This window comes from Lagenorhynchus albirostris, chromosome X (assembly GCF_949774975.1).
Source record: "Lagenorhynchus albirostris chromosome X, mLagAlb1.1, whole genome shotgun sequence".
Classification (NCBI taxonomy): domain Eukaryota; kingdom Metazoa; phylum Chordata; class Mammalia; order Artiodactyla; family Delphinidae; genus Lagenorhynchus; species Lagenorhynchus albirostris.
Window position 1 is genome coordinate 1,955,956 of NC_083116.1, and position 16,818 is coordinate 1,972,773.

At 63.6% G+C, this 16,818-nt stretch overlaps 1 protein-coding gene across 4 annotated transcripts in view; it reads right to left on the reverse strand.

The window, feature by feature from the left end:
- The window catches only part of ATP2B3 (ATPase plasma membrane Ca2+ transporting 3), a 40,714-nt gene extending 25,858 nt beyond the window's left edge, over positions 1-14,856 (reverse strand). For 2 of the 4 annotated variants that reach the window (XM_060137988.1, XM_060137991.1), the window contains exons 1-11: positions 14,649-14,856; positions 10,639-10,836; positions 10,198-10,455; positions 9,676-9,801; positions 9,429-9,551; positions 6,414-6,455; positions 4,775-4,939; positions 4,196-4,410; positions 3,358-3,600; positions 2,743-2,984; positions 106-340 (exon numbers count right to left, since the gene is read on the reverse strand). In XM_060137988.1, the coding sequence (XP_059993971.1) occupies positions 106-340; positions 2,743-2,984; positions 3,358-3,600; positions 4,196-4,410; positions 4,775-4,939; positions 6,414-6,455; positions 9,429-9,551; positions 9,676-9,801; positions 10,198-10,455; positions 10,639-10,836; positions 14,649-14,856 (2,055 nt within the window). The remainder of the gene's footprint in view (positions 1-105; positions 341-2,742; positions 2,985-3,357; positions 3,601-4,195; positions 4,411-4,774; positions 4,940-6,413; positions 6,456-9,428; positions 9,552-9,675; positions 9,802-10,197; positions 10,456-10,638; positions 10,837-14,648) is intronic. The other 2 variants (XM_060137989.1, XM_060137990.1) reach the window with 1 other exon arrangement.
- Between the last annotated feature and the right edge of the window lie 1,962 nt (positions 14,857-16,818).

Consider the following 16,818-nt stretch of genomic DNA (forward strand, 5'->3'; position numbering starts at 1 on the left):
CTTGCATTTACGTCTAAAGGCCTCACCACCGAGGCCAGACGCGAAGAAGCGTGGCCCCTCCACCCGTCCCGACAAGCGGGCAGCTCACAGAGGGGCTCTGGCTACCTCGGGCCGCACGGGGTCCTCGATGCCCACAACGGCTATGCAGGTGAGGTCGCCCACGACCTCGTTCTCGTTGTCCCAGTCGGGCTCCTGGGCAGCGGAGAAGTCCCGGTAGGCGATGCAGATGGTGCGGAGCCCATCGCAGGCCATCGGCTCGATGATCTTCTGCACCATGTCGTCCCGGTCCCGAGGGCGAAAGCTGCGCAGCTCCCCATTGCTGTTTAAGATGTTGGTGCACCTGGGGCGGACAGAACAAGAGGAGCCCTCGCCGTGAGGCGGGGGAGCCAGGCCTCCGGCTGAGCCCTCCATGTGATGCAGTGGAGGGCTTCTCCCAGAAGGGGGCGCTGTGCTTGTGCGCGGCCTAACAGTGTGCCCCTCCACGTTCTGCCCAGAACCTCAGAATGTGACCTTATTTGGAAAGAGGGTTGTCGCAAAGTTAAATGAGGTCGCAGTAGAGGAGCATGGGCCTTCAGTCCAATGCCTGCTGTCCTTATAAAAAGAGAAGCGGGGGCTTCCCTGGTGGCGCAGTGGTTGAGAGTCCGCCTGGCGATGCAGGGGACGCGGGTTTGTGCCCCGGTCCGGGAAGATCCCACAGGCCACGGAGCGGCTGGGCCCGTGAGTCATGGCCGCTGAGCCTGCGCGTCCGGAGACTGTGCTCCGCAACGGGAGAGGCTGCAACAGTGAGAGGCCCGCGTACCGCAAAAAAAACAAAACAAAAAAAGAGAAGCGGACACGTCGAGACACAGACACAGGGACAAGGCTGTGTGACGATGGCAGCAGAGATTGGAGAGATGCAGGTACAAACCGAGGGAGGCCAAGGGTGGCCAGCCACCACCGGCAGCTGGGACGGACAAGGGAGGATCCTCCCTTGGAGGCCTTAGGGGGAGGGCGACCCCACCCACACCTTCACTGAGGACTTCTGGCCTCCAGCACTGGGAGAAAATAGGTCTTTGTTGTTTGAAGCCCCCAGGATGATGGTACTTTGTTCCCACAGCTCCGCACAGACTCGACGGGAGTTGGGGGGCTGTCACTCTTGCCCCGTTGCGCTTTAGGGAGAGAGGTGGGACATCAGCAAAAACCGAATGCCGCGGAGCAGGGCCACGACAAGGCAGCGACCACAGAAGGGCTGGGATGGGGAAGGCTGGCAGGATTCAGGTGCAGAAAACGAAGGAGCAGAGGAAACACGGGCCCCAGAGGCTGGCATGGCAGACGGACAAATGGGGGCCCCGAGCAGATTGGTGAGGAAGGAAAGAAGCTGGCTGTGGAGGCCACGGGAGGAGCCCAGAGGTCCTGCTCGGGACTCTGTCCTGAAGGCCCCAGAAAGCCGGGGGTGAGCACGGCAGCACAATCAGGCCAAGTCTTAGAAGGGTGCGTGGGCGCTGCAGAGGCCAAGGCCAAGGGGAGGTGTGAACGCTGAGCGGGTGCGGGGCATGGTGCACTTGGAGGCAGAGCCGTGTGTCGCCCACCTCAGTTTCCCTAACAGCTCTGCTGAGATACAATTCACACAGCACACGACTCACCCGCTTAAAATGTCCCATGCAATGGCTTTTAGTATATTCACAGTTGTGCTACCATCACCACAGTCAACCCGAGAACGTTTTCACCACCTCTAAAAGGAACCCCGCACAAGCGACAAAAGAGAAAAAGAGATAAGCTGGACTTCACAATTGAAAGACATTTGTGTATCCAAGGACAGTCAAGGCAGTGAGCAAACATCTATCGAGGGAGTGAAAAGACGGCGGCCCACAGAACGGGAGAAAATACTGCAAAACCAGAATGTGTTAAGGATCTAATACTCAGAACATACAGAAACTCTTACAGCTCAACAATCAAATGACAAAGAATTCACATCCAAGTATCAGCAAGATGCCACCAACATGGCGACAACAACAACAACAACCACCACCACCAGGTAATAACGCGTCGGTGAGGATGAGAAGCTGGAACCCTCGCGCACTGCCAATGGGGAAGTAAAGTGGGGCAGCCCCTGTGGAAAACAGTTTGGTGTTTTGTCAAAAAACGAAACATGGAATTACCATATGACCTGGCAATTTCACTCCCAGGAATATACCCAGGAGGATTGAAAACACGCGTTCAAGCAGAAACTCACGCATGACCACTCAAGGCAGCGTGATTCACAGTCGCCGAAGGTGGAAACAACCCAAGTGCCTGTCGCTGGATGACTGGGTAGGCAGAATGTGGTCTACCTGAGCCATAACAAGGAATGGAGCACTGATGTGGGCTACAACTTGGATGAACCTTCCGAACACTATGTTGAGTGAAAGAAGCCGGGCGCAAAAGGCCACATGTACCGTATGATTCCATTTATAGGAAACATCCAGAATAGGAAATCCACAGAGACAGAAAGCTGATGAGTGGCTGCCAGGGGCTGTGGGGAGGGGGAGGAGTGCTTGTGTAACGGGCACAGGGTTTCCTTTGGGGCGATGAACTTGCTCTGGGACTGGGTGGTGGTGATGGCGCACAGCCGTGCGAATGCACCTAATGCCACTCCACTGTCCACTTTACAGTGATGAAAAGGGCCAATTTTATGCTATGTCTACTTTACCGCAATAATACAACCAGAAATGCCACACGCTTTAGCTAGCCCCAGCCCCGGGCTGGGTCCTGCTGCCCACTCACTTTTTCAGCAGGATCTCCGAGGCGCCCTTGCTGAAGAGGCGGAAGCCGCTGTCGGGCATGCGTATGACTGTGCTCATGGACTTGCGGACCGAGTTGAAGGTGTACACTTTGTAAAGCTTATCTTCAGGAATCTGCTCCCGCACGGGCTGGAAGTCCTGCTTCAGGTCCAGGACGAAGCCCAACAGAGCGCACTCCGTCTTGTTGCCCACTTGGCGTGGGAGGGCGCCTTCCTTCTCTGGAGGCTGCGAGGTGAGGAGAACCAGCATGGCCCTGGAGGCCCAAGGCCACCCTCCTTACTGTCCCCGGGCCCAGCCCAGCCTCGGCCGCCACGTCTTTCAGGTGTGGTGGCAGGGAGCTAAGGAGGGCCTCCAGTACGGACTAGATGGGCAGGTTTTCCACGACTCACTGGGCTGGGAAGGGCTTCCAGAACCTGCAGGCCCCGCCCAGTGTCCGGGGACAAGGAGGGAGACCAGCACCCCAGAAACGATTGTGGCTCTCGGCTCAAAAGTCCTTAAGAGAGCCTAGCAAGCCCCTGGTGACGCCCACGCCGTAGCCGGGCCAGGTTCCCTCCCCTCATCCTACCCCCGCCTCGGCCCGCCCTGGCTCCCGGCTCACTAGTATTTTGGTGGTGTAGGCACTGTTGATGGAGATGGCGTGGACCAGGAGGTCGAGGATCTTGGGGGTCAGGGCGCTGGGGGCCGGAACCTCTTTATAGTGGGTGTCCCCGAGGTAGGACTGCACCACGGTCATGCGGTTGGTGGTGAGCGTGCCTGTCTTGTCTGAGCAGATGGCCGTGGCATTGCCCATGGTCTCACAGGCGTCCAGGTGGCGGACCAGGTTGTTGTCCCTCATCATTTTCTGTAAAGGGCACAGATGGAGGCTTGGGTAGCCAGCTGTCCTCGCGGGGTGGGGGAGCACAGCGGCATGTAGGATTCTGCTCCGCCCACCAGCTTCCCTCGCGGCACTAACGGCCCGGGACCTCGGGCAGCAGGTGCACAGCTCAGATGGCAGTGGGGTGGTGGTCAAGCCGAGGCAGCGGGCCTGTGAGACGTAAGGACTCTCGTCAGACAGGCCTCCCTGCTGCCCAGAGCCCCCTCTCGGGTCACCTGCAGGCCCTGTGGCTCCCCTGCCCACCCCGATCTCTGCCCTGCCCACCGTCTCCCAGGGGCCCCCTTTCCCCCTGCCCCCACCTCAACTCCCCGGCCCCTCGGCGACCCTGCCCACATCCTGCAGATGCTAGCTCGTCACCCGCCGCTGCCCAGGGAGCCAGGTGGGCAAGGATGTGCAAGTCCAGCTCCACGTCCCTGCTTGGCCTACCGTTCCTCCCCTGAGCAATCCCAAACTTTATCCAGTCCTTGCTTCGTCCAAGTTGCTTAACGGCTTTGCACCACAAGTTCTGGGTCTGTACCCCGGGCTCGCGGAATTCTTATTCGTGTCATGTTTATTTTATTACCTTGACAGAGTAAGCTAAGGAGATGGTGACAGCAAGAGGCAGGCCCTCTGGGACAGCCACAACCAGCACGGTGACACCGATAATGAAGAACTTGACGAAGTACTGCACGTAGACAGGTGTGCACTCTGCCAGCCACGCCCGGCCATCCACCACGAAGGTCTCGATCACAAAGTAGAGGGCCAGGATGATGACGGTGACGGCAGACATCACCAGCCCTGCCCAGCCACATCAGAGGCCACGGAGCACGGAGGCGGGAAGGGTGGCCGGCAGGGGTGAGGGAGGGGAGACAGCAAGAGGGAGGAGCTAAGGGGCTCCGCAGCCATTCCCGTGGCCCCGAGTCGGGGGAGGCGCTCCTGGTCTCTGGCCTTACGGGGCTTCGCAGTCCACGCTCACCAGAGGGGGCGGAACCAGGCCCTGAAGGCCATCACCTGCTCCCAGCCCGTGCCCTTGCTGCCTGGCCCACACCCCACGTCACATCCCTTTCCCACTTGTTCTCCTTGGTCCGGCCTCGAGTCCGGGAGCCCAGTGTCTGCCCCTGCCCGTCGGTGGCCCCTGGGCCGCCCCCTCGGCTGCCCCCACCTGCTTTCCCGATCTGCACAGCCAGTTTGGTGAGCTTTCCCTGAAGGACCGACTTCTCCTTCTTGGGCACGTTGGCTTTCTTCTTTTCCCGCTCCTCCGTCTCCCCACCTTCTGCACTCTTCAGGGGCTGCATCTCCATGGCAACGGCCCCATCCTGCTTCTTAGCTGCACACAGAAGAAACCCGCAGCCCAGGTTAGGGCCTGGCCGCTGGGGTGACGGCTGCAAGGGGCTTTCACGGAGAAAGATATGCCACACCATCCGAGAGGAAACAGGGGGCTCTGTCCTCTCCCTCCTCTCTCATCAGCCCAGGCCCTCCTGAGGTGGGCAGCGGCTCCAGCGCTGTCCTGGGCAGGACAGAGATGCTTCTCGTGGGGCCTCGCAGGGGAAGGGAGGACAGACACAAGCACTTGGGCACACAGACAGCGTGGCCAGTCCTGTAACGCCCCAAATCTCAATACCTGAAAGCAGAGGCCTGGGGCCCATGGAATGTTCCAGAACCCAGAGCTGACTCTTGCCCACTGCTGTCTTAGCCATGTTCCCACTCCCCTCAGGGAGGCCCAGGAATCCCCGCGCTCTCCTCCCCCGCTCCCCGCTCAGGCCGTCTCTCCTGCCAGCCCTCAGGTGGACACCCCTCGGGCGGATGCCTGGACTTCCATCGGGGCCCCAGCTCGGCACGCGCGCAGTCCTCAGCCCATGCCCCGGCTGCTGGCGGGCAAGCCTTGCACCTTTCTCTCGCCATGGGGCCTTCCCTCCTCTCCCCTAGGTGCCTCTCCACCTCCTCTCCGGAACCGGCAGCCCTCTCACAGCCCCCTTGGTGGACCCTAACGTGGTGGTGCTGTGTCCCCTGCCCCACACCCGCCTCTGGCCCGTCCACCGCCTCACACGCCGCCCCGTGTCATCTCATCCGTCCCCCACCCGCAGGGGGCACCCAACCCTGCCACTAGTCCTTGTCCCCCCACCCAGTGGGGCTCTCAGTGCCTCTGCATGCCTCCTGCCACCATGCAGTGTCAGCCGCTCCCTCTTTCTCTGTCTCCCCGCCCATCCCTTCTCCCCTTGGCTGCCTGAGACCGCTCACCGGTGGCCTCTTCTTTCCATGGCCTCGGGCCACAGCCTCAGCGACACTCAAGGTCCCACCCCACTGGGCCACTCTAGCCTCTACCCCACTGACTGCCACTCCCTGCCCCTGCCCGGGGCCCTGGCCATTGGACTGTCCTGTCCCAAGTGCCATCCCAACCCCAGCCGGCCTCTGAACTCCAGTCATCTGTCTGCGTTCCTGGGTCCCACACTGCACTTGAGTGTTGCCCCGGGTTCACGTCTGTGGATCGTGACCTTCCTGAGGGCCAGGACCGTACTTTATCCATCTCTGGATTCCCAGCACCTTCAACCCTTCACCCTGGCTACAGGGTATCGGCACCCACCAGGCATTCCGGCTGAAAGGCGCGCAGGCCTCGAAGGCTCAGCAGACAGGCAGCCGAACCAGGAAACCCACAGGCCCGATTAAGTCTCAGTTTCCTCAGCAGGATGCTGGCTCACGGGCCATATTTGAGCACTTCCGGCGGGGTCTGCAACCGAGGCGGGCGGCCCCCCACCCTGCGCCGCACCCTCTGCCACCCATCCTGAGCGCAGGGCGCGCGTTACCTTTGGTCTGGCTACTCTCCATCGCCCCATCCTGCTGCTTGCCTACAACGGGAGAGGAACGACAGACACGGAGACTTGAGAACACCCATGTGGCCTTGGCACACACGCGCACACAGGACAGCGGGGCACAGACAGTGCAGCCAGTGAGTGTGGTGAGGGCGGCGGGCGGGGGAAGAGGGCCTGCTCTCCAGCCCTCCGGAGAAGCCGCGGGCCAGCCCTGGACAGACCCTGGCTCACGCATGGTCGGCAGTGGGAGGTTTCTGGAAGGGCCGGCACCACGGGTAATGAGAGCTGCCAGGTGTCAGGTCCCAGCTCTGCTGCCTCAAACAGGGCCCCCCAGTCGGGATGGGTGCTCCCCCCAGAACCAGTGCGAGGGGGTTGACCTAGATGGTTCCTAAGTCCTGGTGGCCTAGAGATCAGCTTTCTGTGCAGCGTGGCCAGCAGTCAAGTCTGTGGGCGCTTTAGAGGATAAAGGAGCGAGACGGCTAGCCTCGGGGCACCCACAGCGCTGGAGGGGGCGGCAGGGGCACCGGCCGGGCTGGGCTCCACTTGGAGCTGTGCGGGCGCGCCTTCACAGACGTGCTCTGCCACCATGAAGCCCACAGCTGGGTGCTAGGGACTGGGGCAGTGACCAGCTTCCCCAGGCCAAGGTCAACAGTGCGGGCTGTGCCTCTGGTTTCTGAGGCCGGAAAGGACTGCAACTCTGGGAGGGCCCAGGAGAGCCGGCAGGTGACGGGCTCTGAGCTGGGGGTCAGGCTCCGCCCCCCAGCTCCACCTGCCTCACCTGCCCCAGGGCAGCAGCCGGGAGAGCTCTCTGCAGGCCACACACACACTGCCCTGGATCCAGAGACGACCAGCCTGGGACAGGAAGGGCTAGTGGGCCGGCCTGTCAGCCACGACCCAACAGCTCATGTCACTGGGGACCCAGGGACACAGACCGGAGGCCAGGTGGCTCCCAGGCAGTGGGGTCTGGTCTGGGGGGTCCCAGGGAGGAGGGAGAGGTCCCCTCGCAGCCCCAGTGGGGTGTCAGTTGGGCCCTGTGGGGCATTCATAGGTGAAGGAGATTTCTGGGGCGGGGCAGGGGAGACACCTGTAGACACACGGTGGGTGACAGTGCAGCACAGTGCGGGCGTGTTGCCCTGGGGCCGTGGCAACTTCTGGAGGAGGGAGGGAGGTTTGAGATGAGCACGGTGGGAATGGGAAGACGAGGGCTGGGCCTGGCCTGAGAAGGGGCATAGCTGAGGCAGGGGAAGGAGTGGGGAAAGAGGTCAGAGCCGGAAGGCAGGAGACAGGCGGGCGAGCAGCGCCCTTGATGGACAGATCGAGAGGTGGCGGGGGGCGTTGAGGGGGGATGCTGAGGGCGAGGTGCCACCTTCTGGTCTCTGCAGCGGCCAGGGCCTTGGCGGAGACGTGGGGGAGGCGAGGGGTCGTGGGTGCCACTGCCCCCTCCCCGGAGCCTGGCCATCTCTGCCTCCCCTGCAGGGCCCCCCCACGTTCCCCTCCTCCAGGGAGCCAGCTGCTGCTGGTGTCCCCTCTGACTCTCAAGTGGCACAGCAAGCCAGGGAGAGGAACCGGGGCTGGGGGAGAGCCGGCGGCGGGGGGGACTGGAGGGGTCTTGTCAAGGTCGAAGAGAAGGGGCCTAGGACCAAGTCCTGAAGGATGGTGACATTTAAGGGAACCTAGCGGGAGGGGAAGAGCCTGGGAAGGAATGTGGAAGAGGCGTCCTGCCGAGCAGCCGTCAAGGACTCCAGTCCAGCCCAGAGGAGGCCCAGGGCCTGCCTACCCACCCACTTGCCCTCCTGTGGGCCCCAGGGTGCTGGCTGTGGCGAGACACCGGGCTGAGCCCCGCGGGGCGGGGGGCCTGGTGTGGCCAAGGTGGCCGAAGGTCCGCCGGTGCCCACTGGCTGTGAGGGGTGGGCCGGGTGGGCCAGGAGCAGGGAGGAGTCCAGGAAGGGAAGCCAGGCCCAGGCTGCCAGGAGGCGGGGCCCACGGAGGCTTTTAGGCAACAGCGGCTCATCCGTTTTTCCTCCCTCACGTGCCCAGGTCCGGGAACACGAGTGCGCCTTTCCTTACGCTGACCTGTCCCCACGTTACTGGGCACATGGTCTCCCCGCACTCGTGCGTGTCTTTGTCCTTCTAGTGGGCCCAGGCGGCTTCCCTCAGGGGTGGGGTGCACGTCTAGAGGACGGCATTCCTTACCTGGTTTGATGGCAGGAGTGGCCTGAGGGGAGACCCAGGCCAGAGCAAGGCGAGCAGATGCAGGCCTGAGTCGTGGGAGGGATCGGGGTCCTGACTGGGATGGGGGCGGGGGGGATGCTGGCCGAGCTCCAGAGCTTTGTAAACCCTGTTCTGAGGAGTGGAGGGGGCACCAGCCACGCCTGGGGCTCGGGACGCTGGCAAGAGGCGGCGGCTGTGTAGCCGTGTGCCAGGTAGGCCAGGGTGAATACAGAGCTGGGCCGCCAGAAGACATCTGTCCCTTGGCACTGCTTTCCCTTAGGGTGAGGGCCCTGGCCCCATCTCAGCTTCCTCTGGCCCTGGCTGTCCTTTGGGGTGTCTAGGCCCTTCTGCTTGGGAGCCCTCCACCTTTGGCTGCATGGCCTGTTTCCCTAGCTGCCACGTTGGCCTGGGGCCCTCAGTGCCCCACCATGTGGGCTGAAGTCGGGTGCCTGGTCCCTGTCCCTCCAACCCCATTCCTACCCAGGCAGGGCACTCCCCCGACCCTGGCACCCACGCCCCCAAAGCCTTAGGGGAAGAGCCATCCGAGGGAAACTGCCTCACACAAAACGGGGGGCCCCAACCTGCTGGCTCTGGGGCAAAGACCCCAGAAGAGGGGTCTCCAAAAGGAACCAGGAGACGGTATGGCCTCCCACCCCCTGAGGGCTGGTTCTCCCCAGTGCCGGAGCCAGGGCCTGGGCCAGCAAGGGGCCGTCACCAGGCAGGCGCGGAAGAGAGCACGGCCACGTACGAGGGCCAGCGGCCTGGTGGCACTGGAACTGCAGGGTACTGTTGCCTTACCTTTCTTATCCTTCTTCTCCTCCTCTCCACCAGCCCCAAGCAAGGTAAAGATGATGCCTGTCTGAGAGTTCACACCAACGGCTGTCACCACCATTCTTCCAGAACCTTCCATGACATGAGTGCCTGGCACAGCAACACACAGAGGCTGAGACAGAGATCTGCACCGCTGGATGGGAGGCTTGCTCAGCACCTACAGGTTTTGTCCCGGGCATTCCAGGAGCGGGGACCCCGGTCCCGTTGGGCTCACCTGACAGCAGCATGGGGTCTTTGTCTGCCGACTTGCGCACGTGGTCCGACTCGCCCGTCAGGGAGCTCTCGTCAATCTTGAGGTCATTGCCCTGGATGAGCACGCCATCGGCGGGCAGCAGGTCTCCTAAGGCCAGCCAGGTGGCCAGAACCACAGACCATGCGTCCAGGAGGCCTTCCTCCATGCCGCCTCCCATCTCCCCCAGAGGAGGTCCTGTCGGGTGTGCGGCCCTCTTCCTTTGCTCTGCTTTCTGGGGGTGCCCACCCACTCCTAGCCCTGTCATCCGTCTCCCAGGGAATGGGGCCCACGGGAGCGCCCTGCCGTGCTGGGGAGGCCCTCGACAGGCTGTGGGGACAGCCTGCTCCTGGGGCGCTGAGGCCGCTGACACGCCCCGTCTTTGCCGGGCCTGCTGCCCGAGCTGCCCGCCTGCAGCCTCCCGCCCCACGTGCTCCCCGGAGAAGGCCTGCCCCTGACGTGGGAGCTGAGCCCCTCCGCAGCGTGGGTGGCGATGGGCGCGCTCACCATACTTGACCTGGGCGATGTCCCCTACCACCAGCGCAGCCACCGGGACCTGCAGGAGCTGCCCGTTCCGGATGACGGTGAACTTCTGCTCCTGTTCGATGCGGCTCTGCAGGCCCCGGAACTGCTTCTCCTTGCTCCAGTCGTTGAAGGCCGTGACCAAGACCACGCAGATGACAGACAGCAGGATGGCGGCCCCCTCAATCCAGCCCGCCTCGGCCTCCCCTTCGTCTTCTGCCCCAGCCGACACATTCCCGCACGCTGTGCCCGAGGACAGGAGGGAAGGGCAGAGGTGGCAGAGAAGTCCCTCGGCCACCCTTCTTCCCTCCGTCATCTCAGGCTCTATCCCTCCCCTCCTCCTGCCAGCACCTCTGCGCTGCCACCCGCGTCCCGCCCCCGTCCACCAGGTCCTCCTTCACCGCCCTTCCCAGACCTGCCCCTCACCTTCGCTCTCCTCTCCAGGTGGCGCATAGAATGAGAGGCCCAGGGATACGATGGCGGCCACCTCCAGGATGATGAGGGTCACATCCTGCAGGGCCTCCCATACCAGCTGCAGGAACGTCTTGGGCTGCTTGGGAGGGATGAAGTTCTGCCCGTAGATCTGCCTGCGCTTCTCCAAGTCATTGGTGTTGTCGGCCAGGCCTGCGCAGTGTGGGCACGTGGAGCAGAGGCACAGAAGGAGAGGATGGGAAAGGCCAGCCCCGCATCCCCCTGCCCCTTTCTCCGTGCCTGTCTTTCCCTCTACACCGATAGCTCCCAGAAAGCGGGCACTGCACTGGCCTGGCACCTGGAGCCCTTCTGCAAACCCTGGGGGCATGTAGGCGGGAGCGCTGGCAGCCTCTCCAGCTGCCTGGAGGGCACCGGTGCGCGACCGCGACCACGCGGTAACTCGGAGCCCGAGCGCAAGGAACGGGGGACCATCCTCCTGGTGCGCCTGCGGAGCTCCAGGAACTACAGTCCCCTCCGCAGCCCCGACAAGCTGTGTGAGCCGGGAGGGAGGGAGGGAGGGGGGCGGTTTGCGCAGCGGCTCAGAATCAACACCCACAAAGGGGCCCGCCCCAGCTTTTGGAAGCTGGGCCCTGACTTCTCAGTCTTGGGACGACCCACTTCCCACCCAGGCCTGCACCAAGGCCGCTGGGTCTCTCCTTCTAGAGCATGAGTCTCCTCAGGCCCATTCCTGAAGGTACCGAAAGCTTCCATGTGGGACTGGTGTCCAGGCCATTGCCTCCGAAGGCCAGGCATCCACTTGGCCATCTTCCCCAGAGGCAGGCAGATGGGATGACACAGTCCCCTGGCCCCGACCTCAGCGCTTGGGACTCTGCTTCCTTCCAGGCCCATCCACGGGCCCCCCACCCCCCACTCCCCCCAAGCCTTTCTGGCTTCTCTGCCCCCAAGTGCCTGGTCCCACACTGACACCTCGTGGACAGACAGTGGCTTGCAGTTCCCAGACCTGAGTAGCTGCCACTCCCCAGGCCTCCAGCGGGGAGGGGAGGGGCAGGGGGGTGGGCAACCAGAAGGACCCGGGTGCCAGCCCTTGGGGTGCCCCCTGCTGGCTTGGAAAGCCACACAAGACCGGGTCCCAGATGAGTTGAGAACAAGAAAGTGCTGAGTGTGGTGCAAAGGGGTTGGAAGGAAGGAGGGTGGGTGTGTGCTGGACAGGGAAAGGTGGCTTCTGGGGAGGGGGAGGGGGAGGGGAGGGGGAGGGGAGGGGGAGGGGGAGGGGGAGGGGGAGGGGAGGGGGAGGGGGAGGGGGGAGGGGGAGGGGAGGGGGAGGGGGAGGGGGGAGGGGGAGGGGGAGGGGGAGGGGGAGGGGGAGGGGGAGGGGAGGGGAGGGGAGGGGAGGGGGAGGGGGCCCCTCGGGGTGGAAGGACTGACAAGAGCAAAAGCCCCCAGACACACTGCCTTGGCACGTCCCCCGAGCTAGGCCATGACCTAGGAGCCACAGCTGTCTCTGCCCGTCCCCTGCCTCACTGTGCCTGGGCCCGGCCACGGCTCAAGTTTCTGGAGGCTGTGGAGTTGGGGGTCTGGGAGAAGCTCAGGACCTCAGCTCCTAAGGGCTGGGGACCCAGCTCAGGGCCCATGTCCCACTCCCTTCACCTACAGGAGATGTGAAAGGTGGGGTTGTTACTAGGAAGGTCCTCGAACCCTGAATCTCCCAGACACTCAGGGTCTCCACTACCCCCGCCCTGGGAAAGGGCACTGATCTGGAGGCCCCGAGAATGATAGAGGAGAGCCCATGGGTCCTCGTCACGCCTCAGGAATCTGCATCTTGCCTGCCCTGCCCCCTATGCCCGGCTGGTCCCCGCAGGAAGCTAGGCCCCCAGGGCCCCTTCCCCAGGAGCTCCCTCCCTCCCTCCTTCCCTCAGCCCGTCCCTTGGCCTTGGTTTGCCCTTGGTGCGGCAGCAGTGCTTCTCTATGCCTTGCTCTAGACCAGCCAGAGGCCCTGGCCTTCCTGTGGGTTCAGGGGTCCGAAGTGCTTGCTGGGGTGACCGAAGGCAGCTGCAGCCCCTCTGGCTCTGAGCACGCACTGGTCCAGCAGGGCCCCTGAGGTGGCCCAGGTCCTGGGTGCAGGGCCAGTGGCCGGCAGTTGGCATGGACTCAGGTGGGCACCCTGCCCAGAGCAGAGGCCAGATGCCTTCAGAATTGGATTAGGACCACATGGGGCAGTTCTCGGCTAATCTGCCCTCTCCTTTCCACGAGTGCTAGTGGAGGCCAAGCGGGGGAAGGGCCGGGGCCCAGGCTCCCTGGCTTCTGGAATCCTCCTGGATAGCTGAAAATGCCCTGGTCTCCTCACCCTCCCCAAAGCACCAGGGGGTGTGCGGGGGGCCTGGGCTCAGCTAAGTCGCCCCTCCCCCAGCTCAGGTCACTGTGTCTGAAGCAGGAGCGGGAACGTCCAGGTGAGAACTCTGGGGCCTTGAGGGCCCCCAGGGTCGGAGATGGGAGGGTGGTCCTCGAACCGCTCGTTCTTCGGGATGCAGACCAAGCCAGGCTGGGGTCCCTCTGTTGGGGTCACCCACCTGGGCACCCGCCCTTCTTTACGCCTGCCCCTCCGCGGGCACCGGGCGAGCGCCAGAGCCTCTGTGGCAGAATCGGGCACGTTCCCAGGGGCCTTGACATTTTAAATATTTAACAAGGCCTGACAGGCAGAGGAAAGAGCTACCAGCTGAAGCCCATCTGCTTCCTTTTATCTGGGAGAGGCCAGAGCCCTTGTGGCTAAATGGCCCTCCACCCCGGCCTCCCCCCCAACCCCGGCCCCAAGTCCGGGGGCTGGGGGGAGGGGCTGGGTGAGGAGGAGAGCAGGAGAGAGCTCCTCCGGCCCTGAACCAAGCCATCTGCCCCGATCACACACCCACACCAGGCCGGGTCCCTTTAGAGCACAAAGCAGGAGAGACCCAGGCGGCCCCTCAGAGCTCCTGAGCTGGCCGTGCGGGCGCCCCCTCACCCAGCCTCAGGCCCACCTCCTCTGCAGGGGGGGTGGGGGCAGGAGGAATCTCCACTGCCCGTTCCAGCCCAGGTGTCACCTGCACACAGACGGAGCCAGAGAGCAGGAGACAAGGGTGGCGGCCGGGGCCCTGGGTGGACAGAGGTGTGATAGCCAAGACAGGAGCTGCTGCCATCAGCCGGCACTGGCCGGCAGCAGCCCTGGCACCAGCAGCCCTGCCGGGGAAGCGGCAGCTGGGCCAGAAATGCTCCGGCCTCTGGAAACTGGGGCCAAGCCCGGCTCCCGGGGTCCCGGCCTCCCAGCAGACCCAGCGGGCAGGACTGGGGAAGGCTGGTGCAGGGCAGGGCAGACGTCTGCTCTGGAGCAGGGGAAAAGGGCCACAGGGCAGAGGGGGAGACCAAGGTGGCAATCAGGCCTCCAGCCCTAGAACCTTCTAGAGGACACACCCCAGGCTGCCACCTCCACTCAGCACTATACCGGGCCCCCACCCCAAGCCCCTCCCTAGAGGACCGAACCCTACGCCTTTCCTCCTCTTCCTGCCCCCCTCAACGGCACAGAGGGCCGAGCATATGGGGAACCGGGGGCACTCGGTCAGGGGCTGCCCCGCTCGTCTCTTGGAAGAGCTGCTGGGGTTTCAGTTTGGGGCCCATCCCGCCAGCATGTGCGATTCGGTGCCGGCTTCTCCCTTCCTCTTCTCTGTCGTTCCATTTCTAGTTAATCCAAAGAAGAGATGCAAGCGGGAACTGCTGATTACGGACGCACAGGTGCAGGGGGTCGGGTTGCCCCACACAGAGCATGTCCCACTCAGGGGGAAATGGGAGCGCACAGGCCCGATCATGGTCATGGTCGTGGTCAGGAGTGCCTCTGGGAAGCTGCTGCAAGCCCGCCCAGCCCTTGACGGGGCCTGCCCCCGGGGCCAGAGAACGTCTGCAGGGAGGAGTGAGGGGCGGCGCAGGGCCGTGCACCCCCGGCGCACACGCCGCCCGTGCCAGGGCTCTGCTGGCAGACTTACCCTCCGTGGGTGAGGTCTTCAGCCTCCTGCAGAGCCCGCCCACATCCCCGTAGGTTTCCTGGACTTTCTGCAGCGCCTCGGCCCCTCGGAGCTCCATGAGGGAGCGCAGCTCAGCCAGTGTGCACCCAAAGCCCCCTGCGTGGGGGGCCTCCCGCTGCTGCTGGGGTTTGGGGTGGAACTCGATGGAACTGTTGGCCACGTCCCCCATCCTGCCTGTGGCGCGGGAGGGGAGGGTGTCCTCCAAGGTCCCAGCGCCTGGGTGACGTGCGGCGAGGTGGCGGCAGAGGGAAGTGGCCGCACACAGACACCTGGGGAGAAGGAGGTGAGAAGAAGCCCGGGGCTCGGTTGAGACAAAACCAAGGTCCACTCTCCTGGAATGTTCTCTGCAAATCTGCACTCCGTCTGAGCCACGACTCACTGAATGCAGAACTGCCCTCCCAGGCCCACCTGCCAGCTCACCCCCGTGTCCTGCCACCGTAAGCTCGCTGCGTGGGGAAGCAGGCGGCGTCAGAGGCTCCTGGTGGGGACCTGCCGCCGCCAGCAGTAGCCAACCTGGGATGCGAGGCTCTCACTGCCCCCTAGTGCATCTGGGAACCCACACCAAAGCAGGGGTGACGTGTCAGGGTTGAATAGTGGCTGGTCTTGCCCTGGCGCGGTTAGGTTATCTGTGCCTGTGCCCAACCTCGAGCTTTCCTCGTCTGCTCCAGCATGCTCCCACGCTTGCCTGATTAAGACTCGCCCGGTGCAGCCGGCATGCTATAAATCCCTGCGGGCAGTGGTCTTCTGGCGCGGCCTCTGCGGCTCAAGGTTTCAGGCCTGGCGCTGTGCAGGGTTCCGGGGAGCAGGCCAAGCCATGGACAGAGCCAGCTGGGCGCTAGGTCAAGGCTTAGCGTGCAGGGTGTTTCTGCTGCCTTGAGGGGACCTGGGGTCGGGGGCAAGGGAGGAAGGGGGGTGCGGTGGGGAGGGTAAAAGGAGGGGAGAGGGAGAGAGGGAAGGGGAAGGAGGGAGGGAGGCAGAGAGCGGAAGGGGAGGGTGGAGGAGAAAGTGGAAAGCAACCACAGGTCACTGGTGACTTCTCCGTCACCCTGGCCCACAGCACAGTGCCACCCACTCCCCTTCACACCCCTCTGCCCTCCAGATGGCAGAGTAAGGAGCTGGGGTCTCCCCAGGTTAACAGCAGAGCGTCAGGAAGTTGTCGTCCCTCGCACTGTCCCCACACCCCGCCGCCACCAACCCACCTGAGGAACCTCGGCACCTGGCTGCCCTGCCTGCCGCCTTCACAGGGTCTGGTGGCGCGGGCCACGGGGGCCTCCTGGGCCGCCCCTCCTCGGGCCCCTAGCTCCTCCTGCTGGCCTTTCCCCACCTCTCATTCCCAGCTTGTGACCTGAGTATGAGTGGTAGCATCCCCCAAGGCCGTGCGCTAAGCTCCCTGGACTGAATCGGTCTCAGCGCACGTGGCCTTGGCCTTCACACCAGCAAAGAAGCCTCCTGGCGGTGAGGCTCAGTTGGGCCCGGTCCCTCACCTTTGGGGAAGCTCCTGGCTCAGAGGATCCTCTTGGAAGCAGAACTCGGCCACCAATCCAGGTTTCTGATCTAGAACCGCCCATGGAAACACAGTAACCCAGAGCCTCGTGGCCTCTGCTCTCAGGAGAGCCCTTACCTCTGTGAGGCCAGCGGACGCCAGGAGCATGGACGTGCCACAGTCCTCAGGGGATGAGACCAAGGTCCCTGGGAAACAAGGTCCACTCCCCCATGCCCACAGGCCTCAGGGGGTCTCGGAACATGGTGGAGGCCTCAGTTCCTCTGGACACTGGCCTCACGCTGTCAAGAAAAATCTCACGTACTTAAGGCAGTCCCGCCAGAGAGGTCTGGGAGACAGAGAGGCACCTCAGCTAATGGCCATCCAAAGTGAGCCAGGTTTTAAAAGTTTGGGCACCTAAGTGTTAACTCTCTAGATACTTTCTGCACGGAGCAGCCTTCACTGCCAGAAGATGTGGGGACAAGATGGCGGACACACGAACGCACCGTCCTCTCCGCTCCCATGCACCTCCCCACCTCCTGTCCCTGCTGTTCACCATCTGACCAATCCTTACTGAGCATCTACTGTATGCCGGTGCCGGCCGTCTCTGCTGGGGACAGAGGGTGGGCAGGATCGAATGGCCGGGATACG